Source organism: Rissa tridactyla, chromosome 22 (assembly GCF_028500815.1).
Source record: "Rissa tridactyla isolate bRisTri1 chromosome 22, bRisTri1.patW.cur.20221130, whole genome shotgun sequence".
In the NCBI taxonomy this organism is placed as follows: Eukaryota; Metazoa; Chordata; class Aves; order Charadriiformes; family Laridae; genus Rissa; species Rissa tridactyla.
Window position 1 is genome coordinate 922,054 of NC_071487.1, and position 26,964 is coordinate 949,017.

At 39.3% G+C, this 26,964-nt stretch overlaps 1 protein-coding gene across 10 annotated transcripts in view; it reads right to left on the bottom strand.

Moving 5' to 3' along the window:
• Positions 1-25,575, bottom strand: part of EPS15L1 (epidermal growth factor receptor pathway substrate 15 like 1) — a 43,822-nt gene extending 18,247 nt beyond the window's left edge. For 2 of the 10 annotated variants that reach the window (XM_054182268.1, XM_054182277.1), the window contains exons 1-23: positions 25,462-25,575; positions 19,301-19,346; positions 18,987-19,072; positions 18,579-18,626; positions 17,804-17,899; positions 17,086-17,148; positions 16,049-16,174; positions 14,409-14,468; positions 13,836-14,072; positions 13,085-13,242; positions 12,483-12,639; positions 11,705-11,767; positions 10,100-10,185; positions 9,622-9,694; positions 8,916-9,083; positions 8,242-8,439; positions 7,805-7,969; positions 5,840-5,966; positions 5,667-5,717; positions 5,149-5,285; positions 4,017-4,077; positions 3,572-3,654; positions 1,995-2,127 (exon numbers count right to left, since the gene is read on the bottom strand). In XM_054182268.1, coding sequence (XP_054038243.1) covers positions 1,995-2,127; positions 3,572-3,654; positions 4,017-4,077; positions 5,149-5,285; positions 5,667-5,717; positions 5,840-5,966; positions 7,805-7,969; positions 8,242-8,439; positions 8,916-9,083; positions 9,622-9,694; positions 10,100-10,185; positions 11,705-11,767; positions 12,483-12,639; positions 13,085-13,242; positions 13,836-14,072; positions 14,409-14,468; positions 16,049-16,174; positions 17,086-17,148; positions 17,804-17,899; positions 18,579-18,626; positions 18,987-19,072; positions 19,301-19,346; positions 25,462-25,491 — 2,452 coding nt within the window. In that variant the 5' untranslated portion in view covers positions 25,492-25,575. Of the gene's footprint in view, positions 1-1,994; positions 2,128-3,571; positions 3,655-4,016; positions 4,078-5,148; positions 5,286-5,666; positions 5,718-5,839; positions 5,967-7,804; positions 7,970-8,241; positions 8,440-8,915; positions 9,084-9,621; positions 9,695-10,099; positions 10,186-11,704; positions 11,768-12,482; positions 12,640-13,084; positions 13,243-13,835; positions 14,073-14,408; positions 14,469-16,048; positions 16,194-17,085; positions 17,149-17,803; positions 17,900-18,578; positions 18,627-18,986; positions 19,073-19,300; positions 19,347-25,461 lie in introns of those variants that run through there. The other 8 variants (XM_054182269.1, XM_054182275.1, XM_054182273.1 and 5 more) reach the window with 8 other exon arrangements.
• Positions 25,576-26,964: the final 1,389 nt, after the last annotated feature.

The window sequence follows — 26,964 nt, forward strand, 5'->3', positions numbered from 1 at the left end:
TCCATATGTACAAAAGAGGGAATGAAGAGACATAAATCCAAAAAAACCTCATGTAGGCAAGTCAATCTTCTGGCATGTATTTCTCATCTTTACTGCTACTATTGCACTGTATTTGCTAGGAATAATCATGTTTCGAACAAGAAACAGAAAGAAACCACATGAAAGAGATAATATAGGTATATTTAGTATTTGTTTGACTCATTCAACTTTTTATAGGCCCTCTAAACACTAAATTATTTTATGTAGACATTTCCTAAAAAGATGGCCACTTACATACTTTCCTTGAAAACCAAATACAGAAAAATAACATCATTCACAATGGCAAATAAGATTACCTTCAGCTTTCATATTTCTGCTTCTATTCATTTGTCTCCTATTAGTTGATATTTGTCATCATTACATATTATGGGCTTTCTAATTACTAAAGGCTCTCTAGTACCTCAATGGTAGAGAATATTTACACAAAGCAAGCATGAGCAGACCCCTTCAAGACCTTTTCCACAATCCTGGAGCATTTCCTGACAAATCTTCATCACTACTCACCTACACAGAACCTCATCATTTGATTTCAGGGTTTTAGTGTGCATCATCATCTCTTGAGCAATAAAATCATAGGAATAGGAACAAACTAATGCTGCTTGCTTATAATTCTATTGTAGTAAATAATATTTTGCAAACTGTGGATCAATCTACGGGATAGTTAATGAGATCTTCAGAATACCCTGACAAAAGAAAGCACTTTTCATGTTATCCAAGGAGCTAGTTCTAGCATAACTGGTTTGCAAAACCAGCCAGATCAACAATACCTTTTATAAACAGGATGGGTGCAGGGTGCGTGCTTTGCTACGAAATGCAGTAACAGAAAGCTAGGCAACCCACAGAGTTAGAAAGGGAGACATGAACAATTAATCTGTTTTCTTTATGTTATGCTTCCTAACACTGTCAATGGATACAGGAGAATACTAGATGTTGACACACATGTTCAGTGCAGAATTATGTGCCTATTCATAAACAGAATCCAACTTTTTTCTTTTTTTTGAGCCAACTAAATGCTGACTGCTAGTATTAACTGAACTATACCACTGTTGTTAAAAGGAGACTTGAAACTAACAGCTCTAAGTGGCTTCAGTTCTTAGAACCGTTTCACTGGTATCTGAATATTTTGAAAATCAACTCTAGGGAAGACGAAGAAGTAGAGGCTGAATCTCCATTAAAAGAGATCTTATTTTCAATTCAGGGGATTCAAACATCTCTAAGAATTTCCATACATAATGGACCTGAAGCAGGAACGAGCCATATATCCAGAAAGTGTTTTATATTAAATTAATGTAGCAATGCATGAACACAAGAATGATCATACCTGGACAGATCAGGACAGGTCTATCTAGCCCTGTACCCTGTTCTTGTTAGTATCGAGTGGCAGATGCCTCAGGAAGAACATCAAAACCAGGTAAAGACACAGCCATACTTCAGACTACCTTGCAGACATTCAGGAACACCGGAGCCAGAAAGAGTACTTTGGCTTTTGGTAGACCCTGTTGCTCCTGTTGGATTTTTCTTCTAAGAACTATCTAGTTGTTTTTAAAGCCCATTTAAACTTTTTTGCATTCACCATATTCTCTGGCAATAAAAAAAAAAAAAAGTCCTAAATTTAGAGTATTGTATAAAAACAAACCTATTTGTTTATTTTGAAGGTGCCATTTACTAATCTCATTTGTTGCCTACTTGGAAAAGACACATTTCTCCCCCCGCCATTTTCCCTGCCACAAGTGATTTTACAGATCTGTCACACCACTCCCTAATCATCTGTTTCCCAGCCTGAAGAGTTCCAGTCTGGTTTACTGACAATTTCTGGCAATTTACTGATAATCCCATACCTTCCTCCATGGTTGAAATATAAGATAACAAGATAGAAGACTGTCAACTTGTCCTTAAGTCCAATAATACACAGAAAATTGGGGGAATTGGCTATTAAAAAAGGAAAACCTCCTTACCACTGGGTGGCTTGGGTCGCGGAGGGACATTTTTCTTCGGTGGCAACGCTGGTGTGTCTGATTTGCTTTTGAAAGGGTCATCTGAGAATCCCACCCCTCCAAAAGAGGAGGCGAAGGGGTCTGAAGCTACTGACTACATGAGTAAAAAGAAAAGAAAAAGAACGTAAGCACATTGTATAATACCTGTTGTTTCATGAAAGATACAATTTAACTCAAGTAAAAGCATTAACTTCAAAAAATGAGGACAGATTTACAGAATTATGTCAGTGGTGTAAGAGACTAATGCCCACTGACAGAGGTGCTAGGACTTCATTAACATTCAAAAGTACTTACGCTCTTAATGACTTAAGTACTTCTAGAACTTTTAGCCCTAGCAAAAAGCTGATGAGAAAAATAAAAGGAAGTAAAACTCTGCTTTTTACTATTTGGCAACAAACGGTCATACTACACTCTGGCCCTTGCTCTGATAAACAGAATGATGATAGAAACTGGAAAAACATGGTAGATTGGAGAACGGAGAGCTTTTTTCTATGCTCTTCTTAAGTTACACACAGCTATTTGTCTTTTTTGTAAAAGCTCAAGGAAAATTCCAAACCCATATGTTTAATGTTTCCTATATTCAGCTGTCTCTTATGAAGGACTCTGCTATTGATTAAAAAAGGCACGAAAAAATTACGCCATGCAGGGAAATTTATCATCCTGAAATGAAAAAAGAGGAACTTTGTAGGCAAGGCTAAAGCTCGCAGTCTGACTTTCGCTAAAACTTCTAACTCAACCCAAACACATCAATATTTGTAAAGACTGTTGCCACCTAGCGGAGAGCTAAACCCCCCACAAAACGGAGTAACAACGGTAAGAAAAAAACCCCAAGAAGTTCAATTAGTCACAGTGACACGGATAATCTATTTTCTAACATCTACTCTACAATGTTGAAGCGTTCTTGTAGAACTAAGTGTAGAAAATTGGATAACTGATGTAAGTAACTGTAAATTCCAAACTCCATCTCAGAAGGCTAACAGCAGACTGTGACCGATCCAGATGAGGAGGTAAGGACCTAGTTCTATTTGAAATACCCTATTTACTCAGTTTATACCAAGAACCCAAGAAAAAAGACTACTCTGTTAAGAGCTATGAAATGTCAGCACACCATGTTTTCTACCTTCCTCTGGTTCCCTGTACTCACGGAGAAGTTTAAGAACAAGTGAGGACACTATGAGAGATGAAGTATCCAAGAAGCAGACTTCAGGATGGCTGGACATGGAAATATATTAATATCTGGAACAAGTACCTTTTCTTACAAGTGAAAATTAGAAGTTATTTCTTTTGCTCCTCTGGTATTTGAAAACGTTCATGAAAAGTTGATTCAGCTCTGCTGAATCTACCAGTCTTGCTAAGACTTTGCCCTGTTTGAGATGCATGGAAAATGCTTTGCTAAGTAACTGGTGAGGTTGATCGGAAAAAAAAAAATTAACAGAAGCGGATTGTCAGCTGCAAAGTTACAGTCATCTCACACCCTTAAAAAAACACCTCTGCACATACATTTTTAAAAGGACAGTTGCTTTCCTCGTAACCTTTACCTTTGACATCTGACTGAAGTCTGCAAATCCCTCACCACTACTGAAAGCACCACTTCCAAACGGATCCAGTGTTCCAAATGGATCTGAAACAGATACAGAAAAAAAAGAATATTAAAATAATACTTAAGAATTATGAAGAATGCTTGGTGACAATGAAGTACAAACTAGGCACCTGGATTTTGACCTGACATGAGATGTTTAAAGAGAATTCCATAAAACAATAGGTTTGCTACCAGTTGTTTGGAGGAAAAGGAAAAAAAGAAAAGAAATAAGTCAAGTATATAGGTATGCGAAGACTTAATCTTCATAATTCATAATAGGACCACAAAGATATTTGCGAACAGTTCACAAGACACCTTCTTTATTCTCAACTTTTACATTTGAATCTTCTTTCATAAAGAGATACCTCATTCATCTTCATGAGAAAATATTTTTTTCTTCTTACCTGGACCTTTTGAAGAGATACTGGAAGATGTAAAAGGATCACTGCTTTCAAAAGGGTCAGGCTAAATAAGAAGAGATATACATAATTACTGTTCTGCTGTACTGCGCGCTTGTCTTTTTATGCACATCAAAATCTCTTGCCTTAAGACAAATGATTTCCAATTTCAGACCACTCTGTTCAGTGGATATATAGTAGCATAAAATCGACTGATTACAGGAAATTCGCATTATTAATGCATTTGGCTATTGAGAGCCTTGAACAAAACACCAAGTACCTACAAGCAAAACACATTCAAGTGAAAAGTGTATCACACTGAAATACAAGTTACCAGGGAAAAATAAGAAGTGACACCCCAAAGTCTTCAATCTTTAAGCAACAGGGACTGAATATTCAGGTCAGGTATTTACATTATTATTAATTCAGAGAGTCTGTATATCGCTTCTTTTTAAATAGATGGTGTTTACAGTTGCTATTCAGTTTGGAAAGTCTGCTGTTACCTAAATCCAAACCTACATTGCAAGACAAACTAACCTCCCACTGACTGACACTGGAATACTGTTCTAACCCTTGGGTGGCAACAGACAACGAGTGCCACAGGGTGAAGGAAAGGTTCAATTAACAAAAACAAAACAAAAAATCCACATTGCCTCTCCCAAAATAACCCTACACATACATGTAAGGGCAGCTTAAGAACCGTGACTCTACATTTGACAAATGTGTTCTGTGCAGTCCTTTCACTGTGCTGGTGGATCAGAAATCCGTTAGCCAGATCAGTTCCTCGATCCGATTCACTATGTGACTGCACAAATAGAAACATCAACGGAATGAGGGTAACGGTGTGAATGAGTGGGTGCTGGTGGGTTGAAATTCCCAACAGAAAAAAAAAAAAAAAATAATCCACCTAACTGCATCTTCATGGTGAATATACACCATTATCATGGAACTGGAGAGAATGAACAAACTCCTGATTGCCTTAACAATCCATACTCAATTTTAAGAAAAAAATTAATCATATTTCATCAGTTGGAAGAAAAGTATTTAGTGATATTTCATTCCTTTTTGCTTTCAGACAACTTGTCTGAACTTGTCAATAGTAAAGAAATTATGATGTGTAGATTTAAAAATTACTGACCTTTGAGGGTAAAGCAGGGGGTTTTGTGAATGGATCTGAGGTAAATGGGTCACTCTTCACCTGTTTCTTGAAGAAATCCTCAGGGGCAGAACTACGAAATGGGTCACTTTCCTTAAATGGATCGCCTCCAAATGGATCTAGGAGTATTAAAAAGTAAAGAGAATGTAGCACCTACTGTGTCCATAATAAACTATTCTATATTTGACCTCATACTCACTCATCTAATTTTTCTTATTAAAAAACCACAATGATTTCGTAAATCTGACAAACTTCCAGATACCTCTCTATACAGGGTATTTACCAAGTTTTAATAAGTACGTGTTTATATTAAGGTTATGGACTTTATAGAGAGTTACATGCATCTCATTAACATATTGATCCCAAATGCACACCCTGTCAAGGTTTCTATGTTCCCACATGCAAACGAAAAATCTGAAGCCAGGGAAACCTTGGAAGTCTTTGAGCTTGGCTACAAATTGTTTCTATCACATCTGTCCTGTCATCAAAAGGGCTATTACCTGCTGGAGCAGGTGGTTGTTCTGCAAAAGGATCATGCTGGAATGGGTCACCTATGCAGAATAGAAAAATCATTTGTTTTATCCACTACTTAGCAAGATGATAAAAGTTTGTGAAAATATCATTTACTCAACGATTGGTCTTCAAGGTCTCAGCTAAAACACTGGTCACTTACTGCCTTTGAAAGGGTCTGCTCCCTTAAACGGATCAGATTTGAAGGGATCTTCTGACTGGAATGGGTCTGTATGCAATTCTTGTGTATTATTGGTAAACACCAAGGCTTTATTCTTAAATGGATCATCCTAAAAATTAAGAGGAGAAACATTACAGCAACTTCCCACGATTAAAATGCTCAGTTAGCCATTTAGCAGAAATTCTAGGGTATCTGGGTTCCTGTTTAATGATCTTAAAAATTACTTCCTAAAGAACTTTCTGAATAAGTGGCTTCTAAGCAGAAGTAATTACACAGCAGAAAGAAATGTGTAGCCTTGGGCTACACAGAACATCAAAAGTACATACAGGTACCAATAAAAGGTTGAAATGTTTGTCTCATTAATATATTCAGTTCTCAAACACTTAAATAACAAAACCAAAACTCCAACCACCACACTATCCAAAATCTCTTCTCTCCCAGTTATTTTACAGCTCAGCTTCAGGTAAGACAGTTATTTAGAAGAAATGGATCCACAAATCATTTGTGGACTACAAATACAAGAAATTACTACTGAATAGTCATACACAAGATTGCTCCTTGTTAACTCATTCTTCAGCTTAAGGTTCCAAGTACTGACTTTGCATTGCAAAGCACTACATGGCAGGATGAGTGTCACCCCAACATTTTGACAATTGAGAGGTTTGTCAGTGGAATCCAACCCATAGCTTTGTCAAGTTACAAAAAAATCCTTTACAAGTAAACTAAAGCTGTGACACCTCTTCATCATTTGCATCTCATACCCCGTCTTACGTCTGTTTGGGGTCTCTGATGAAACCAGTCCTTGCCACAGCACCTGCACAACAGAGCCCCAGTGACAATCAACGTCATTCCACATTAACGTAAGAAATATCTAATAACAACTACCCACTTACACTGCCTCCAACACAAGAAAGACATGGGATTTGTGTCATGCCTTTACAAGATGCAAATGAAGTAGTCTTAACTAATGCTTCTCAGAACAGCAGGGAGAGAGGTGGGGACAAGAGGAAGAGGAAGGAAGAATTAAGAAACAGGAAAAGGACACAATGGTTTAAAAAATTTACTATGAACAAAACTGCAGTTTTCTTCTGGTTAATGATTCTCAGGTTTTGCAAATAAGAGAAACATCCGGATGTTTCCACTGGAAATTAAACATAAAGTTTATGCAAGCCATGCAAGCACAGAAACTAAAGTGTTTTAAGAACACATCTCTCAATGTATTGTTGTTTTTCCTCTACACTTTTCTGCTTTTAAGCATTTCATTTTTACGGAAAAAGTGTGAAGCAGGGCAGAAAGGTAGCGTGCCTGCTGAATATTTATTAAGAAACTATACACAATATATATTTAACTTCGTACTAAAACCTGTGCTTACAAGGATTCTGGAAGATATATTTCCCTAATGAGGAAGCACCAAGTAGATGTGCAAGCAGAATCAAGCAAGTATGCAACTTTTATATTTAAAGCAAAGAAACAGGCTTAAAAAATGAAAAATCTTGTGATTTGGAGTATTATAAAATATCCAAATCCACAACAGATACCCAACAGAAATTGACTGTAAAAATCTTGAAGAAAGAAAAGAAGAAACCAGAACACTTGAATTGGAAATAAAGTCCTACCTGCTTGCTGAGACTAAAGGTGTGACAGGTTACAAGTCAAGGGTTAACATGACCTTTTCTCTTTGTTTCCGTAATTAGAGTTTGCTTATATATCCATACTGTTACAGTTACACAGGTACACGATCCTAACAATCCTAACCCAAAGCTTAAAAATCAGGTTTTCTACCAGCATTAAAATCTTTGCCCTGGAGATTGCTGCCTTGCAGGAATCACAGTATTTGCCAACATACCAAAAGCCAACTAAAACATCTTAACTATTTCAGACTAGGTGCAAGTCACAAACCTAATTATTCTAAAATACGCTAAACAACAGTATTATTTTTTTTTTTACCATAGCTCCATAATTGTTTCTTTCCGTCTGCCCGAGGCCTTCACTTATGTCTGCTAAATTCGTCAGACTACCACCGTGAATCCCGTTGAGAGCTTCATTATATTCTTCTATACTCTTATTGACTTCTTGATGGCTCTCTTGAAGTTGAGAAAGTTTACTTCTTGCCTAAACAGTGAAAAATACTTTAGTATGTTACCCATTCAATAACGCTGTCATTATCGTTAAACATGGTTGCCAGACTATGGCATTTTCCCCCCACCAGAGTTGAACTTTTCTTGACTCAAACTAGGAATTAACCTACTAAGCACCAGTCAAAAAGGCTTATTTCATGAACCAATATTTTTTTTCCCTCTTCTGAAAAATAATCTTTCTAGGTGATGTTCAACTCTTGGTCTTCCGGGAAGCAAAAAAGAAGTTGTATGAACTACAGTGAATACCTGGTTTATTTCTTCCTGTGTTGATTTTAAAGATTTGATTATTGTTTCAAGCTGCACTTTTCCAGCCTGGATGCTCTGCTCTAGCTGAGTCTCTTCTTGCTGGAGGCGATTCAGTTCTGCTTTTGCTCTATTGAGGTCATCTTCCTGTAATTTTAAATCTGATTCCTGAGATTGAATCTGCATTTTTAGTGATGAAATCTGAAACAAAACATTACAAAAATCAGAGTGAAATTTGAAATAAATGTAACTTTATAAATTTATAATAGATACTAGAAAGTTGTAAAACAACCTATCAACTGCTAAGGAAGATAATAAGGACTTAACACGAAGAACTGCATGCTTCTTAGTACGTTACACAAAATCCTTGATAGAAGTACGTAGGACATTCGATAACATCAAGACAAATTACTATTTTAAATGATAGAAATACCACACTAATTATAAAGGTAATTAAAAGGTGTTTCTTAGATGGTCATCTTGTAGTTTTCTGAACTTGGCTCCTTTTCCATTCAAACATTTATCAAGTATTATAAAGTTATCAAGTATTATACAGTCCTTTCTTGGACCTCTGGATTTGTGTGGAAATTGCTATTTATGGTAAAAATGAATTAAATAAATAGAATGTCCTTCAACAAAAGGCACAATACTCTTGAGCACGTCCAGAATTAACGTACACTCACCACCTGTGTTTCTTCCTGGCATTTCTGCCTTACATCATTCAGCATATCTTTCAGTTTGGCTTTCTGCTGGTCCATTTCATCCAGGCGGTCTTGGGCATCTTGTTTCTGAGCCTCTAGTTCTTGCAAGTTACTTGTCTCCCTGTCCAAATCATTTTGCAGTTCCTGAGGAAAATTCCACAGTTTGTAACTTACATTTAGCTGCTGTCTTATAGGAATGATCAAGGACAGACACACAGGCTAGCAAGCTCCAGAAGACTTTCTATATCATGTAGGCTATTCCCTGCACGCGTACGTTTTGTTTCTGCAGGAACTCGTATGAGACATCAGGAAGTAAATCAGTGCCCACAAGATGGAAAGAGACTGTGACACAGAGCACTTGTAATTGAGCTATCCTAATTAACAAAACCAACACTCTTTGAACAATAATTTCCTAAACTGCAGTGTTAGTCAAGCACTAGCAAAAAGACATTTCAAACTGTTCATGTATCATCTTCTATTTATACTAACCAGCATCAGAAGAAAACGTTTCTGATGGAGAACAGGAAAATAAAGCTATTTCTGTAAGTTCGAGGAAAATCCCACGAAAAGAGAAAAGAAAGACTTGCCCAGAAGCAACATAAGGGAAGACAAAGAATGCTTAATTCCCCATATATAATTTTAAATTAAAATGAAAATTAATAATGATAAACAAAGTTTTTACCTGAACTTCATTGGTTTTCTGTCTGATTGATTCTTCCTTTTCTCTAATGTCCTGCTCCAGCGAATATTTTTCTCTATAAGATAAACAAGCACATGTATTCATCATCAGTTAAATAATACAACACACAAATGCATGCACACAAAGAAATCAATCAATATTATTCTGGAAACACCCGCAGCTAAAAATGCCAGCCCATATTCTGGTATATTCTTTGAAGGAGCCAAGGTGTATACATATCAATTATTCTTCAAAAAATACTATCTGTTCCATAATCAATCTTCTGAAATCACCTGGTAGAATCCAGGCCAGCTTTACACAATTGGCTAATTGTAGGATATCAGGGGGAAACCTGTCACCAACTTCAGTGACAAGTTATGATAAATTTACTACCAGAAAACAAAAACAATGGACACATCAGTATTGTATACTTAATTGGTTCTCCTAGTCCATGATTTTGTTAATAGTCCACAACTATTACCTTTGCAGCTGTGCAATTTCTTGACTAATATCATCCAGTTCCTTCACCCCTGTAAATTCTCCTGATCCAACGGAACTTGAACTATCCTGTTAAGAATGAAATAGCGAGACACAATCCTCTTTTTATGTATTTGCAAAATTCTATGGGAGACATCAAATTATTATGCAACAACCACCAAGCATGCCACACAAGTCTGCTGGGAGACAGGGGAATTTTCCCTAAGCCCATTTAACAGATGGGAGAGTTAAAACACACAGCAGTTAAAGGACATGCACAATGTCAATGAATAAACTGCAGGCAGTGGTAGAATTAAAATTAAAAAACTAAAAACCCAGCTCTGCTACAGTCAGTAGCAAAACTTCCAGGGAACTTAATGAAATCAGATTGTAATTTCAGTCTTCTTGAGCCCTAACACAAATTAATGACAATTTCTGCAATTATGCCCAATTTCCTGCAGTGCAGGTCATTCCTACAGCCATTCAGGTGTCAATCAGGGAAGATGCAGTGGGTACCACTTGCCTTTTAAACAAGAAAATTGTCATTAGAAGTTCTTAAGAAAGGATCTCAGCATTTGATAAAAAATTTGTCATTATTATAAAAAGGATTGATAGCTTTTTGAAAAAAATCACGGCAACTCAGCAAAAACTGCAACCTGAACTCACTGCTAGTATGACAAATCAGGAGAACCACCATTTTTAAACAGCATTTTAAAAAGAAGTAAGTACAGTTTGCTTACTTGCTCACTTTGAGATTGCTGTGATAGGCATGGAGTTTGGCTTTATTCAATATAAAAAAAACCCCCAACAACCCAACCAACAAACCACAAACATATAGCATAGTAAAATCTGACATTTTTTGCAGAAACAATAGGTGAATATCCAGTTTAAATAAGTTAATTACGTCCTCATTTTTGGATGAGCATTTCTTTTGTTAATATGCCATTAAGTAATCATAGATAACAATAATCCAGACTAATTCTTCAAGCTAGCAAATCAAAAGCTTCTAATATCACTTTTATCTTTTCTGACTAGATACAGATTTGCTGAGAGACCTGTACTGTATGCTGCACAGGATCATAATAAGGTGTTACCCAATATGATTGTGAAATAAGTTAAAACGAGCTGCTGTTTGATTAGGGGAACACAGTCCATGGTTCCACAGGAACAGAAAACTATTCTGCTATGTTCACAGGAGCATACAGTTTATTTCATGTTATAATGAGCTAAACCACAGTAAATGAAAAAAAAAAAAAAGATACAATGAAGTGAAAATAATGGGAAGCTTAAAGCTCTTGCACCAAGGTATATTTATTGCCTACAGGTTCAGAGAACTAGTGCATTAATAACTTCAACGTGCCAACATCAAGCTGCCCGTCAAAGAACTTCCTGACAGACTGCTACAAGTCAAATTGTTGAGGGAAGCACTATCACCAGGTCAGCAGCCGATAACTTCCCACTACTGTGGCATTATCATCATGCCAAGAGCAAGTGTCACAGAACACAAGAGGAAAGAGACAGAAGAAGGTGTAGAAATAAAAACTGTTTTGAAGTTACAAGTAGCGAACATGAACAAATTTGCATTCTTTTGGGTGTTACAATTACTCACACGACGCATTTCTGTTAGTGCTGAGATCTCAGATCCTACAGGGGTCAAGTAACCTGACAGAGTCTACAGAAAAAGGATATAGGAAAAACTTTAAAAGGACCAGAGCAACAGCAACAATTAAAATATATTTAGAGGCTGAAAAGCTTTCTGGTTAGGGAAAATAAAAACGTAAAGGAAAATACTGTGTGATTTATAGAAAAGATGAATGTACTGACATGACAGAAGTTTCAGAAACACACTAACACATTACTGAGGAAAGGAACAAAGCAGGTTCAGTAGAAGATTAGATACTGCAGTAAAATGGTATTAACAGTGATGGATTAGGACTAGGGACTGTCATGCTGCAAGGGATGAATAAACCACCAAGTCCCAGAAATTAGGAAGTCATCCCCTTTCATTTGGAAGTGAGCAGAATCAGGCACAGGCTACTAAACCAGCTCGTAACAGTTGCTTTTAACAGTTCCCTGAAGTTAAAAAAACAACCCAACCCTTCTCTATGACAAAGGAGTATTTTTCATGTTAGACTTTTCTCAGTGGCATTATTCCTTTATGTATGGTATATTCTACTGCATTCTTCTTTATTTACGGTCTTGTTAAAGATGTGTGTATATTTTCAAATGCTAAAGAATTTTGTAAGAGGAGACAAGAAAAAAAAATATTGGCAACCCTTTACCACAATACTACCAAAAAAGGAAAAAATTGACAACATGAATACTCAAAGCCCACTACTTTCAAAGCACATAAGCTCAGTATTATCTACAAATAATCAATGACCTACCTGTATGGGAGTGTTCCTCTCTGTGGGAGGGATCATATCTGGGGTCAACACTTGTGGAGGATCAATCCCTTTACTGACCTTCTGCTGAATGAGATACATTGCTAGTGCAAACTGATCTTTGCTTAGCTTTCCCATCTGTCTTGTGTCTGCCAAAGCCCTGGTAAAAAATAGATCATACTCATAAACAAGAAAAGCTTATTTCTCTTCTACCACATATACACGTAATTTCTTTTGATTCATCTTCATCAGTTGCTTGTTCTAGTAAAAGAGTTCCATAAACAGAGCAGTATTTTATTAGACATACATAACTGAACAGAACCGTGTTACTCTGAGAAAATATTTAGAGCACTAGAACTTCAAAAAACAATCACAATTCAAAGACTGACCTATGCCCCCCTCCCAGAAAAGCAAAGTGAGTATTTATTTATCCCTTGTTTTTCCATATAGCCCACATATCGTAGTATGGCAACAGACAAGTAAAACAGGTGGTTTTTTTTCATTTGGATTTTTGTTTTTTCTTTTAATGTTAGGATCACAGTTCTGGCTGGATAATCTGACCAGATCAGCACGTTACAAAAAGGCAGCTGCTAGGGAATTCTTACCATATATGTGCTAGGAGATTCTGAGACAGACCTGAATGCATAAAAATGTCCTTTACTTCTTGGCCACTCACAAAACCATCCATGTCTGTGTCGGTTTTTAAGAAAATTTCGTCGTATCGCGCTTTTTCAGACATAGGTACTACCCAGTTCACAGATGGCTGTAAAACAAAGTTGTATATTTCAAAAGAAGATAAACAGTCTTTACAAACACACTGACTATATATGACATTATTCAGAGCTGGACGTGCCGAACACCTTGCACAACCAAATTTGATTGGTAAATAGGTATTTCCTCTCTTACCATTAATGTTTTAGCTTAATACTTTTAATCCGAATTATAAATACTGACAAACAGCTATTCATCAGTTTAAACGCATTCATCCTTTGGAAATACGGACCCAACTAGGCATAGTAAGTCCTCATGCTAAAAGAGCTTTGGAAGGTAGATTAATGATTTCTTTGCTATTAAAGTAGATACACGAATAAAACCTTTCTATGAAAAGTGAAAATCCACCATAAAATTTGCTACCTCATGATCACTCTGACTAAAATTCATCTGCTCTGCTTCCATTCTTACAGGTCTTACCATCCTCATTTCGTTCCCTCCATCCAAATCACCCAACAACAAAGGCATTTTCAGAAAAGTGCTCGCATAAAGCAGAAATCAAAATGCAGTTTTTTCCTGCAGTTTACTGATACAAAAAAAAAAAAAAAAGAGAAGGAAAAAAAAGAGAAGAAAAAAGATTTGTACCTGTGCCTGTTTGATGCTGTGCTTGGGAGACAGACTCCCTGTGCTGTTCAGACTGTTGACACTACCATGAGACGGGGTAGAACGGAGACTATCTTTTGGCGGAGGACTTGCAGGGAGAACAGGAACTGCTCCAGGAAAGACAGGCGTCTTCTTTCTTTTAGAAGGTGGTATGAGAGAAGGGGGTAATAGTGAAGGAACTGGCTCTTTCTCAAGAGCTCTATAAACCAAATGCATTGCCTGCAAAGTCAGAAAGGCCAGATAACAATAACAATTATAAGAAAAAGCAACAAGACTTTCCAGTGTCATTCTTTTACATATTAATAAAACACAGGCAGTAAGATCAGAGATGTAAACCAGAGCAGATAATTTTGAATGTAATTCCAAAATGTTTAATCTTGATGACACAGGCAAGGGTCAGTAGATGGATTTAAGAAAGATCATTTAATAGCTTCATACGAACAATTTAGATTAGAACAGTGGACTGTAGCACAGAAAGCTGCAAAGCTTTTCAGAAAAAACTGAGCAGTTTGCTCTAGCAGACACACTGTGAATTGAGAATTCAAAGCAACCTACCACAGCAAATTCATCTTTGTCCAGATGACCATCTTTATCAATATCACTGAGATCCCAGACCTACAGCAATTACGACAAAAACAATGATTTAGAGAACAAGTTGCATTTTGTGCTTTTGATGTTTATCATCATCAAATTAAGCATGCTCTCTAAAGACTCCTAATAGATCTTTGTGGAGATCATATTAGCTATATTAGGCCTAGCTAAACATTCTCTGATTAATTAATCCAGTCTCTGAAAAGACTGGATTAGCGTTTTCTGGCAATGTGAATCAACGCTGGCTCTAACAAATTCTGGACGCAACACAGGTAAGTTTGTCATCTTTCTATGTTGCAATTAAGGAGTCATCAGACTGACAAAAACCACCCAGATGTGGCTTTCAGAATTGTCCAGCAAGTGTGGGCTAGCAGATCGTCCAGATTTGTCTTATAAGAAAGTTAAAATATTTTTAGAAAAGTCAATACGTTTCTAAATTGCATTCCATTCCTAAATTTCTAGTTTTCATTTTTAGTCAAAAAAATATGTCCACCCCCCAAAATTTTCGACAGGAGAGAATTTAAGTTTCTATCAGCTTTAGTTCATTATTAGGTCAAGTACAGCCAACGAGAATTAGGAGGATACAAAACTTCGTGTACCCTAACGCTCAGCCACCAGCTAACACTGTTTAATCATCAATGAGACTTGGAGACGGTGCAGTAGAGTGGACAGAATGCTACGACTGAGGCTCAGGCATCTGAACTCTACTCCCAGCTTTATCACTGGACCCCTGTACAAGTTTCAGTTAGTTCGCTTAGTCCTTTCCCCATTTCCTCAGTCCCCCATCTTGTGCACAAACTTTTCTGGAATGGGAAAAAGCTTCCTGAATTTCTATTGTGACAACAACAAGATAAAATACAAAGCCTTTCAAGACTGAGTACTTCATAGTGGTAGAGAATTGAAACAAGTCATATTTAGATTTTGTAGATATACAGAGAAATACAGATAATACAGAGGCAGTTTTTCCTGAAGAGATGAAAGTCTGTACCGCAGATACAGCTCTTACATAGAATGTATTCATTCGCAGTCATATCAATATGCAAAACATTAAAGAACACATATTTTAAATGGAAGCAGAAAAATACTTTAAGGTTTGCTTCCCATGCAAATATGCAATGGATGCACTAAACTCAGATCTCAGAAGGATTTATAAATATACATGAAAAAATACTTGACGATTTGACAGCTACAATAAATGAAGATGTTTTAAAGTGTTCTCTCATACAAACAGTGGATAGATTTAATCATATGTCTAATAACCCGTATTTGTAAAAATGACAAAACAGTGAAATATAATGTTATAAAACCTATTATGGTTTAGAGCTTTCTCTTGTGTTTAAACAACCAAAAATCAAAATTTCCAGCTCTTAAAATGAATACAGAGATAACGAAGCCAATCTACTCTAGGGACAAAATCACTACTATTATTCTTATTTCTAAGTGGAAGACTTCAGAGCCTACTTAATGTTCTTGCTTTATAGCATGCACTCAATGTAAAATCTCAGCCAAAACCTGATCTATGTTGGTGAGTTACATTTAAATATTTAACATTGCAACTACGAGAAGCTAAATAGAGAACTGCTAAATCTAAACAGCATACTTACCCTTCCTAGGATATCAAGAGGTAGCTTTGAATTCATCAGTACTGGTTTTACTTTGTCTCCTGAAAGTAAACCATTTACTGGCAAAAGGCTTTCAAAAATACCATCAAACTTTGCTTTTTCTTCCACCTAGTTGGTAAGAAATAGCCTGAATAAGTAAAAAAGTGTGCCTGTGTGAGTGTTGAAAATGAGATCTTGCAAGAAATTAAGATTGGTCAGCAATGTATTCATTCTAAATGTCCAAGCTTTCTTGCAAGTGCCACCATGCTGTATTTAAACGTAAACCCCATGGAGCTAGATTTAGGAGCTTAATTTCAAAGCTAAGGTTATGATAGCTACAAGATTTTAACATGCAGCATACAACATGTTTCCGTAGTGTTCTAAAAGGACAATGCATTCTGATTAAAACACTGCTGACCAGATTTTAAACAAACTTTGACAAACTCCATAGAACAAAAAAATGTTCATCTCAAATAATTTGCTTCCCACTTTAAATTGCAACATGCGAGTACAAAAAAAATCAGCATTAAAAGTTATTCTATTAGAAAGTCTTTTAGAATATGTCTGCATTTGAAAATTAACTAAATCCAAGTATTCCCATGTATGTACCGAAAGTTACTGTTTTCCAATGATATATACAGTGTGTATCACTGACTACTAATTAGAACATATGAACTCCAGCTTTAAATTAATACTTCAGGACGGATTTGGTGAAATGCTTTGCTGTTCTCAGTGGGGTTCCTTTATACAAACATGAAAGTGCCTACTATTAGGATACTGGAAGAAATCCAGGCAGAAGATTAAATTCATTGTGTCTTAAAAACATCACACCAGGGGTTGTCAAAGCCTTGTTTAATACTTATTTCAAATACAAAACTACAGCTCAGAATTCTCTATTGTGCACAAATCTGTCATCAGAAAGGGAGGACTTCTGAAATGTGAAATATATTTGATAAAAAATTCTATCACTGGGAAAATTACAGACAAGGAAAATATTTACTTTTAAAGAACGGATGGAATGTGTTGTTTTTTATACTTACCCTAACAGCCCAGTGAGTCTCTGTTGAAGGTGGTGTGATCAGCAAAGGACTGCTAGTGTCATGCTAAAAATTAAAGATTTTTTTTATGTATATGTATATATATATATATATATATATATATATAAAAATACATACACACACTTCTCTCTCTAATCCTTACTAATTGCTTTAAGAGATGGTTATAGATATGAAGCTTAACTACACTGAAAAAAGAAAAAAGGCTGCACGTGTGCCCAAATAAAAAAATAAGTCATACTGATTATTCTATTACAGTACTTGGATAAGGACTTCATGTGCACTAAGTACACAAACACAGAACTAAGACACATTAAAGGGGGTCCCACAGCAGCTGCTGCAGGCAAAGCTGCAGTCGTGCCCTTTACCACAGACTCCTGTTGACTGAGTCAGAAAGTAATTTCTTTTTTTTTTTTTTTCTTTTCTTCTTTCATAAATTTAGAGTTTAGCCACATCAGCTTCCTGAACAAGCTGAGCGTAGTAAAACTTGCATCAGTTTTGCAGTCCAGGAAGGTGCTGGTACATATGACTGAGGAAGACAGGACTATGGCTGCCATGACTGCAGCTATCTTAAGGAACAGCCTGACAGCAGCCTGAAGTCTCAGAACCATGACATTTATGAAACAGAAGATTATTACAGCGTTCCAACTGAAGCCTTAGTTCTCATACAAGACATACATACATTTAGGTAGATATTACTTACAAATTTGGGAGGTGGTACAGTCAAGTTCAGACTGCTCAGGTTGACATCATGGCCATTCTGTGCGCACGCTACAAGACGCAACGCGACATAGAAACCCTACAAACAATAGTCGTTTTTATTAAAAAAAAAGCAGCCAGTCTAAATCAGTCTCCAATAACCCATTTATGATTTTTACTAACATTGTACAAATGAAACTCAGTAAAGTATGGAAACAACAGCTGTATAGCCCCATTCAGTTAACTGCATAGTGACAACTATCCCACTGCTTTTAAAGATGATTCAGGCAAAACTTTACAATAACATGGAAAAAAGCTCAGAAAACTTCAAAGCTAGTTTTTAAGAAGTACTCTCCCATAACTAAGAAGATTTCAGCAGTTTTTCTTCAAAATTAATAATGTTTTTTTTTAAAAAAAATCTCTATATCGACAACTTGGTATTTGATATTCCAAGCCATTTTTAGTAATGCTAGTTATATTTTTTCATGCAAGACTTCTAAAATAAATCTTAAAATCACCGTTTGTATTTGTGAAATATACACACACACTGGTTATGTACAAAACGAAAGAAACAGAAAATTAGATCCAAATTCCTCCAGCAGCCTCACCAAGTATAATATACTTGGATATGAGCAGGACTAGGAAAAAACACTCACCTTATAAACAAAAACTTAAAAGAAAAAAAGCTAATGATAACTACTATTGCTATCAGGGTTTTCTTGAAACAAGGCTAATTTGTGGAAGGTAACACAAGCAGTCTACAGGCACATTTCACTTACTTGTTTATCCAAGTATCCTTTACCCTCCGGGTCAGCCAAATCCCATATCTGCGGAGATATGAAATAAAAGCCATTGTGATTTTAAGATAAAACTTAACTCATCTCAACAGTCCATATTTTATGTCTTCTTGAACTGTTCATTGCAGCTTTCAAGTTATGACATACAATGCTCCTTAATTCTCAAGTTAACAACAAAAATGTCACACAAGAGATGATTTTTCCTTTTAGATTCCTGTGAAACTCAGAACAATCCCTTGGAGCTACTCCCAATCCGTGGTTAACCTACTGCTCCATGGATCTGATTTGCATTCCACCCAGCTCCGTTTTGCAAACCCCGTCTGCTCAATGTTAGCTGCACTTAAGCAAGCACACACGTAATTACTGCATTATCCAATTCCTTCAACTTACTTTTCCAAGGATAATATCAGAGAGACCGGATTTTTTAAGAAAAAGCGCAGCTTCACTTGCCCCAACTCTCCCCGTATATGTTGGATCTACCTGAAAGATAAAAATTCCCACTCAATTGAAGCATGTCTGTCACGAAAGCAGAGGCAACAAATGAAACATCTCTTCTCTCTAGGTCAAAAGAAGTTACAGAAGTATGCATTACCACTGCGCAGAGAGAACTTTCGGAAGTTTAGCACCGCAGTGGGGAAAGGAAAGAGGGAAATCTTGGGGAAGAGGAAAATGCACTTTATTTTTAAATTACTTTTTTTAAGAACCTACCTGTTTGTAATAAGTTTCGTATAATGGATTCCCAGTAGAAAACTGAAAAATAAGAGAAACATTAAGAAAACGAAGAATGAACTGCAATTACAGACAGCCCACCTTTAGGGATTGACAGAAAAAAAAGCGTATAGTATTTTGTGTATTACTTCTACCAAAAATATAGAACGGTAGGTTAATTTGCTGTGTTCCAAACTGGATACTTCAAATCTAAGTGTGAGTAACAGCGAACCCTCAAAACTTGCAGCCAACAGACTACTGTCACCTCTTAAAACTTCTTATTCACCAGCACTCATACTTATACTTGCACTTTTAATTAACAACACTTTATGGTAATAAGGTTTTGCAGAACAGCTTTGAACTATTTGCCAAAGTATTTCAGATCACAGTTTGAGAACACTGATATCAAAGGCAGAGTTTTCAACATAATGCTGACTTGGCTACCTCCTGCATTGTAAACATACTTATGGAATATTTTCAGCAGACAATTATGAACAGACACACACAGAGCAAGCCCTGGTATCAAAATATGCCTGTGTTTATACATTGTCAGGGCTAGGATCTTGAACTGAAACAGAGTTAAAAAAAATAGAATGAGTAGTTAATTAACAAATGTCAGAATTCTCTGGCAATGTTGTTTGAAGATTTCACCTTGGTGTCATCACTGCATTACACCAAAGCAGCAGACACAAAGGTGGGCCCTGCCCTTTCAGGACACTGAACAAGCAGATTCCTCATCCCTCTTGCTGACATTCCAAGCAAATGGGAACTGAAACGCCCGAAGAGGTGGAAGCCCCAACACCCATCTTCTCACTCGTCTCCTACAATTGCCACACAAGTTCTAGCCATGCGTAGGTTATACCTCCGCACCGTTCTCCACGCTCAATGTCAAGAGCAAAACCGTTACAATCCAGTCTCAAAGAAGTCATCCCTTAGAAGAATCAAAAGCCTTAAAAACAAGCAACAAAACAACTCAGTAATGCACAGTTTAATAGGTGAGACACAGAGATGTTGAAACATCCCAAAGCCTGCTTGGACGACTGCTCTCCACCTACAGGACATAAGTCAGACACCTGACGAACGATTATTTCGCACTAACTGTGATCATTGGTGTGTCACCTCCCAAATGCTACCTTCTTCCTTGTCATCCACACGGATTTCTGGGTGTTCTTCCTATGCTGAGGGCAAGGGAGACAGAAATATGATGAAAGAAAAGACCAATGAAGAGCACGAAATTTTATTTTACACAAAGAGAATCTTCCTGTAAGTTTACAGTAAACATGCCAAATCTTGATTTAAGGAGCTATCCAAAATAACTAAACCCTATTAACCAAACGCAAATACACAGACTCTTTGAAGATGAGTAGTTCTACTTGGCTAGAGAAAACATGTTTTTCAGAAGTTTCCTAAGCATCTTAAATGTACTTCACTTATATCCATCAACAAAACAAGCTGCTGCATTCTCCAACATCAGTACCCTCTAGAAGCTCTTGCTCTTCAGTAGTGGACAGGAGTTCAGAAGATGAAACTTGCAACCACAACTCATAAATCTGACTCATCTTTTTGCTGGCTTGTAAACAATCAGCATAGATAAGCACCATGTTTCTGTCCAAAGTAGGAAACACATCATTCAGAGAAAACATCCAAGCAGGAAATAGTCTGTTCAACTCGGAATAAAATCTACTACGTTTTAGCCAACCATCACCAAACTATATACCTCTCGTTGATCAGAAAGCTCAGAGAAGCTGCCAAAGACCAACTACAAGCTGCTCTAACTAATTTGGCGAGCATCCTGCAGCACGCAGACATTGGATTCATACCAAGATCCAGAGCAAACCACTCCAGCAGCAGTGTTGCATGATCTCATCCCACCACCAGCCATCCTTGTCATCCTCATTTGATATTGTCAGCCATGGCATACAGCTGACTTACCTGACAGAGGTGGCAGGAAGCCAGGGGGGATGTGCTTAAATGCTGTGAAGTTTCTTCTACAGCAATATATTCATCCAAGTGCTGCTGGAAAGCACTTCATCTACTTGCAGAATTTTACAAAGATTAAGCCTCCCTGACCGATTTACCTAAATGACTGCATCTCTGTGATGAAGCAGACCAGACAAAATGGGCTCAAGTGATAAAAATAGCATAGCTGCACATCTACCCATCACCACATGTGACTACATCACTATTATTCAAGAGGATTCTCTAATTTGATGACAACTGCTGATGAAGAACCTACACAAGACAGCGTCAATGCTGGCAAACACCGACATGAAAAACACTTTGAAAAAGAGTTTGCAGTTGGTGAGTGGTCAAAGGATATATAACCTATTGTACAGCTGTTCAGTCTGACTTACAGGTTAACAACCCTCTGGTTTCTATGCCTACTCCATATTCCCAAAACCGTCACCTATGATAAACACTTTATGCCACCTCCCAAACAGATGCTTCAGAACCCTGGTGCCTTGTTTCATCTCTAAGTTGATTTCCTGTACAAATTCAAAGTTCAAGACTCAAACTTGCACTCTCAGAGCAGATCTGGTACACTGCATTTGTGGTATGCGGTACACGCACATGGATACACCTCCACGTCCCTTAACACGGGTCTGGGAAAAAGGCAGGCATAAGCTGCTGCCACCAGAACAATTAATAAAGCCAGTTCCTAGCGGCCCCCTTTCCTGAGGTCATCTCCAGGCCACAGAGAACCCTGGATCAGGTGAACTATTTTCCTTGCTGTCCTCCTGTTCAACCACTCTTGTCACATCATAAGATGGATGAAAATAGGTACTGTGAAAGGGGAGAAAACAAGGTGTTCCACAAAGATCAGAGCCAAAAGAAGGTTGCTGCTGCCCCAGAAAGATTACCTTTGCCCTTACTCTACTTCCCGGGTATCCCGAGTTGTCTCAGAAGACCAAGCTACAAAATGATCTGCGCTGTCCCAGTATCTCTAACTTAATTCTCCACAACCTCCAGAGGCTATAGGTTGAACATGCCCGGCACAGTGGAAAGACCACTGATAAGGTGATCAAATATTCAAGAAAATAAAGTTACCAAAGGTAAATCAAATCCAGTTTCAGTTGTTGTTTAACCCCAAGAACTGATTTTACATGCTTGCTCTTCAACTGGGTTTATGCATAGCCAGGTGAAACAGACAGCTGAAATGTTAAATAGTTTGAATACTGTAATTTAGACATGTAAATTATCTTTCATAAAAAATAATAAAACCCATAATTTCATAGAATAGAACCATAATAAAATTGATTTATGGCAACAAATATGATTAAACACTTTCACATGCTTGAATTGCCCATATCGGTTATAGCTCCTAATATCACGGAATCACGGAATCTTCAGAGTTGGAAGGGACCTCTAGAGATCATCTAGTCCAACTCCCCTGCTAGAGCAGGGTTGCCTAAAGCACATCCCTCAGGGCTGCATCCAGGCGGGCCTTGAAAATCTCCAGAGAAGGGGACTCCACAACCTCCCTGGGCAGCCTGTTCCAGTGCTCTGTCACCCTCACCGTAAAGAAGTTTTTCCGTGTATTTGAACGGAACTTCCTATGTTCTAGCTTGCGCCCATTGCCCCTTGTCCTGTCGCTGGGAACCATTGAAAAGAGCCTGGCTCCGTCCTCCTTAAACCCACCCTTTAGGTACTTGTAAACATTAATCACGTCCCCCCTCAACCTTCTCTTCTCCAGGCTAAAGAGTCCCAGCTCTTTCAGCCTTTCCTCATAAGGGAGGTCCTCCAGTCCCACAATCATCTTGGTTGCCCTACGCTGGACTCGCTCCAGTAGTTCCCTGTCCCTCTTGAACTGGGGAGCCCAGAACTGGACACAGTACTCCAGTTGTGGCCTCACCAGTGCAGAGTAGAGGGGAAGAATGACCTCCCTCGACCTACTGGCCACAGTCTTCCCTATGCAGCCCAGGATGCCATTGGCCTTCTTGGCGACAAGGGCACACTGCTGGCTCATGGATAATTTGCTGTCTACCAGGACCCCCAGGTCCTTCTCCTCAGAGCTGCTTCCCAGCATGTCCGCCCCTAAACTATACTGGTGCTTGGCATTCTTCCTTCCCAGGTGCAGGACCCTACACTTGCTTTTGTTGAACCTCATTAGGTTCTTCTCTGCCCAGCTCTCCAGCCTGTCCAGGTCACGCTGGATGGCAGCACGGCCCTCTGGAGTGTCGGCCACCCCTCCCAGCTTGGTATCATCAGCAAACTTGCTGAGGATACACTCTGTCCCCTCATCTAGGTCATTAATGAATATATTGAACAAAATTGGTCCAAGTATTGACCCCTGAGGGAATATCTTGCTACCAATATTCTTATTTTATATCTTTCTCAGTGAACATGCTTCAACCTGACAGCATATGTAACATCTCCTATTCCTTTTAATACCAGTTCTGGCATTTGTCATAACCAGCATGTATCTCTGTATTAATCATGAAACTGAGACTATTAAAAGAGGAAATTTATTAATATCCAGGAAAATTCTGTTTACTGCTCGGATTACAGCTAGGTTACTCTTGTTAGTTCAATATAGTAAAAAAAAAAAGTTTGAAAACTAGAATGCTTCCAGTAAGTAAGCTCTAAAATAGTACGTCAAAATAACTGATACGTTCACAGAACACGGCGCTGTTCCCTAAAGATAATGTATTATGTTATACAAAATAAAATGCCACTGATGCCAGTCTCTCAAATATCAATTAGAATGTAAACAACACAGAAGCAGGATTTCTACTATAATAAATATTTGATATATTTTGTCAATGTACTATAGAAGATAGAAATTCCACAACAAACTCTTTCAAGTCCAGAGGTTATTCTACATATATATTTTGCACCACATGACTGCTCTTGAAAACTTTTGGTAACAGTCTGCATGTGCATGGATGTTTTCAGATGTTTCTGAACACGTTCATTTAATTAGAGAGATGTTAAACAGGACTCCTACTGCTATTCAGAAGCTAAAAAGCAGTGTGCTCTCTTGATAGGACACACAGGAAATTACATATTACCCAAGTATCACATAACTCCATTGAAAGACAAATTTTCAGAGTATCACAAATAAAAGTCCATTATTAAAATGAAATTGATAAATTTAAATAACTTGAACATATCAATGGCAGTCGTTCTGAATTCCTGACTGGCCAGGCCACAGTGTAGAAAATAGTTTTAATTTCAAGGCCTTGGAAGGTGGTGGGGTGGTGCTGCTTTTGTTTCCAAAGAAATAAGTAAACTGACTGTCTTCACAGGAATATGGGAAAGAATAAACAGTGATCACACTGTTCAGGTTTAAGTTATTTGGGTGAGAAATTAATCAAAAAACTTTTAACAACAATAATCTACTCAAGGATCCCAAACATGAGAGCAGAGCTCGAAGCCCAGCCTCTCCCAGAGGCACGCTGTGCTCCTTGTGCGAGATAAGCTCCAAGGTCCAGGGTCTTCCCCTCCCCTCAGAACCCTCATTCTCCCGCTGATGGGTGAAAAACCTCTTTTTCACTCCTTCATTCCGAGTTCCTTCCTGGCGCACCCGCGCTATGGCCACGCTACTTGTGCACCTCCCAAGTATTAAGCACAGTCATGACACCCCGACAGCAAAAGGCGACATTAACCCTGCCTTACAAGTAGGAAAATAGGGTGACGCGACCAAATTCGGAGAGTCCGGAGCAGAGGGCGAGCCCCAGCCCCGCACCTCAGACCGCCGGAATGCCCGCGGCCCAGCCCCAGGAGCTGCAGCCGGGGAGAGAAAGCATCCAGAACGCCTCGGCGCTGCCCTTCCCCAGGGGGGCAGCTCCGGGGCCTCCATCAGGGGAGGGCGCCAGCGCCTTTTGTACCCCCACAGAACCGGCGCCTGCCCCGGCAGGCTCAGCCCCGGCCCGACGGCGGGGGGCCAGCCGCCCCCGTCCGGGGCCTGCTCCCCGCCGCGCACCGACCCGCTCCCCGCCCGCGGGCCGAGCCCCCCCCCCGGCGGACGGGAGAGGCAGGGCCTATGCCCCAGCGCCGACCCGGCCCCGGCGGCACCCGCCTGCGGGAGCGGGACCCGCAGCAGGGAGGGCCCGCTCCGCCTTCCCCGATCGGCGCTCAGCCGCCGGGCCCAGAGGGCCGCGTCTCCCCTCAGCCGCCCCCGGCTGTCCCCTCCCGGCAGCGTCCGACCGGTTACCTGCTGGCTGAGGGGGATGAGCGCCGCCATCTTCCTCCCAATGATTCGGGCAGCGGCCGGGGCGGGGGGAAGGCGGGGCGAGCGGCGGCGGGAGGCCGCCCGGCCGCGCCTGGCACCGCGCGGCCCCGCTGGGCCGGGCCTGGGCGGGCGGGGGCCGGGGCCTGCTGGGCCGCCGCCGGGGAGTCGGTCGGGGCGGCTGAGGGGAGGCGGAACAAAGCGGGCGAGGCTTTATCTGTCCCCGGCAGGCGCTCCCCACCCCGCCGCCGCTCAGCCCCTGCTGCCCGCAGCCGCTCTGCTCCCGGCCATGGTCGCCTCCCGCCGCCTCGGGGAGGCTGGCCCTGACCTACCTACTTAGGGACAAAGTAGGTCTCCGGGAGACGGCAGCTGCCCTGAGGAATATTCTTCCAGGTAACCGCTCGACCTTTTAGCTGGATGACCCGCATCCAGCTTTCTCCTGGACAAACCTAGTTATTTTACTTTATTACTCTAAACCTTGTCAAAACAGACTTCGCTACATTAAGCTTCCTCTGGTTTGCAATCAATATTCAAAGTTAACAAATCCCTGCCTGGAATGTGTAAATATCAAACATCAGACTGAACGACACTAAATCATTGTGGTCATATAAAAGATAAATAAACAGGAACGTGTAAAGGGCATTACAGTGTATCTCAATAGTTTTCCAAGTTCTTCACAGTGTTATTAGGATTGTTTTACAAGGGACAGCACTTGGACAAGCAGAAGCTAAAGAACTCAACCTCAGCCACTCCACAGGCAAGAAACTGGGGCTTCCACGGATCCTCCCGCTCCCTCTCTCCTTACCCCAGCAAGGTCTGCGTGCTGGTGTAGTCCAGAAGTAAATGCAAAGCCATTGGCGCTGGAAGGATGGCTTCAGCTTCTGCTAAATTGATAGCATTAGTTCTTGGAGGGGGGGAAGGAAACACGGAAGACTGGAAGGACCTGAGAAGGGATGAAGGAAGTGACTGAATAAGGTTACAAGACAGGTCAGACAGAAAAATAGGCTCATCCTTCACTGTTTCAAATTCTTCCCCCCACCGCCATATTAGAAAAAAAAAATTTAAGGCAGCATCCAGGCAGTGTATGTATTAATTTCAGATTTTTTTGAAGGGAAGAAGATTGACTGAACACATTTAAATTTCACGGATTTGTGGATGGACAGACCACTGTCCCTCAGGTCCCACACCGAGGCTGAGCGCTAGAACGTTCTGTCAGCAGATGAGCAATGGCAGAAGTGCCAGGAGCCGCGGTAATCCCCAAAACCCTGCCAGGTGCACAGTTACTGCAGCAGCTTAGCAGAGCTTATCTCCTCTGCAGTGTGAAGTATGTTGTGAAACACGCTTCACGCACCTGAAACGCCAAACCTTTCAATGAAACATCATAAAAAGCTTATTATGATACTTCCTCAACAAAAGTGAGCATGAATTTTACATTTACTATTAAAGCATGAAAGTGTAAAACAGTTCCAAAACCTAGTGCTTTATTAC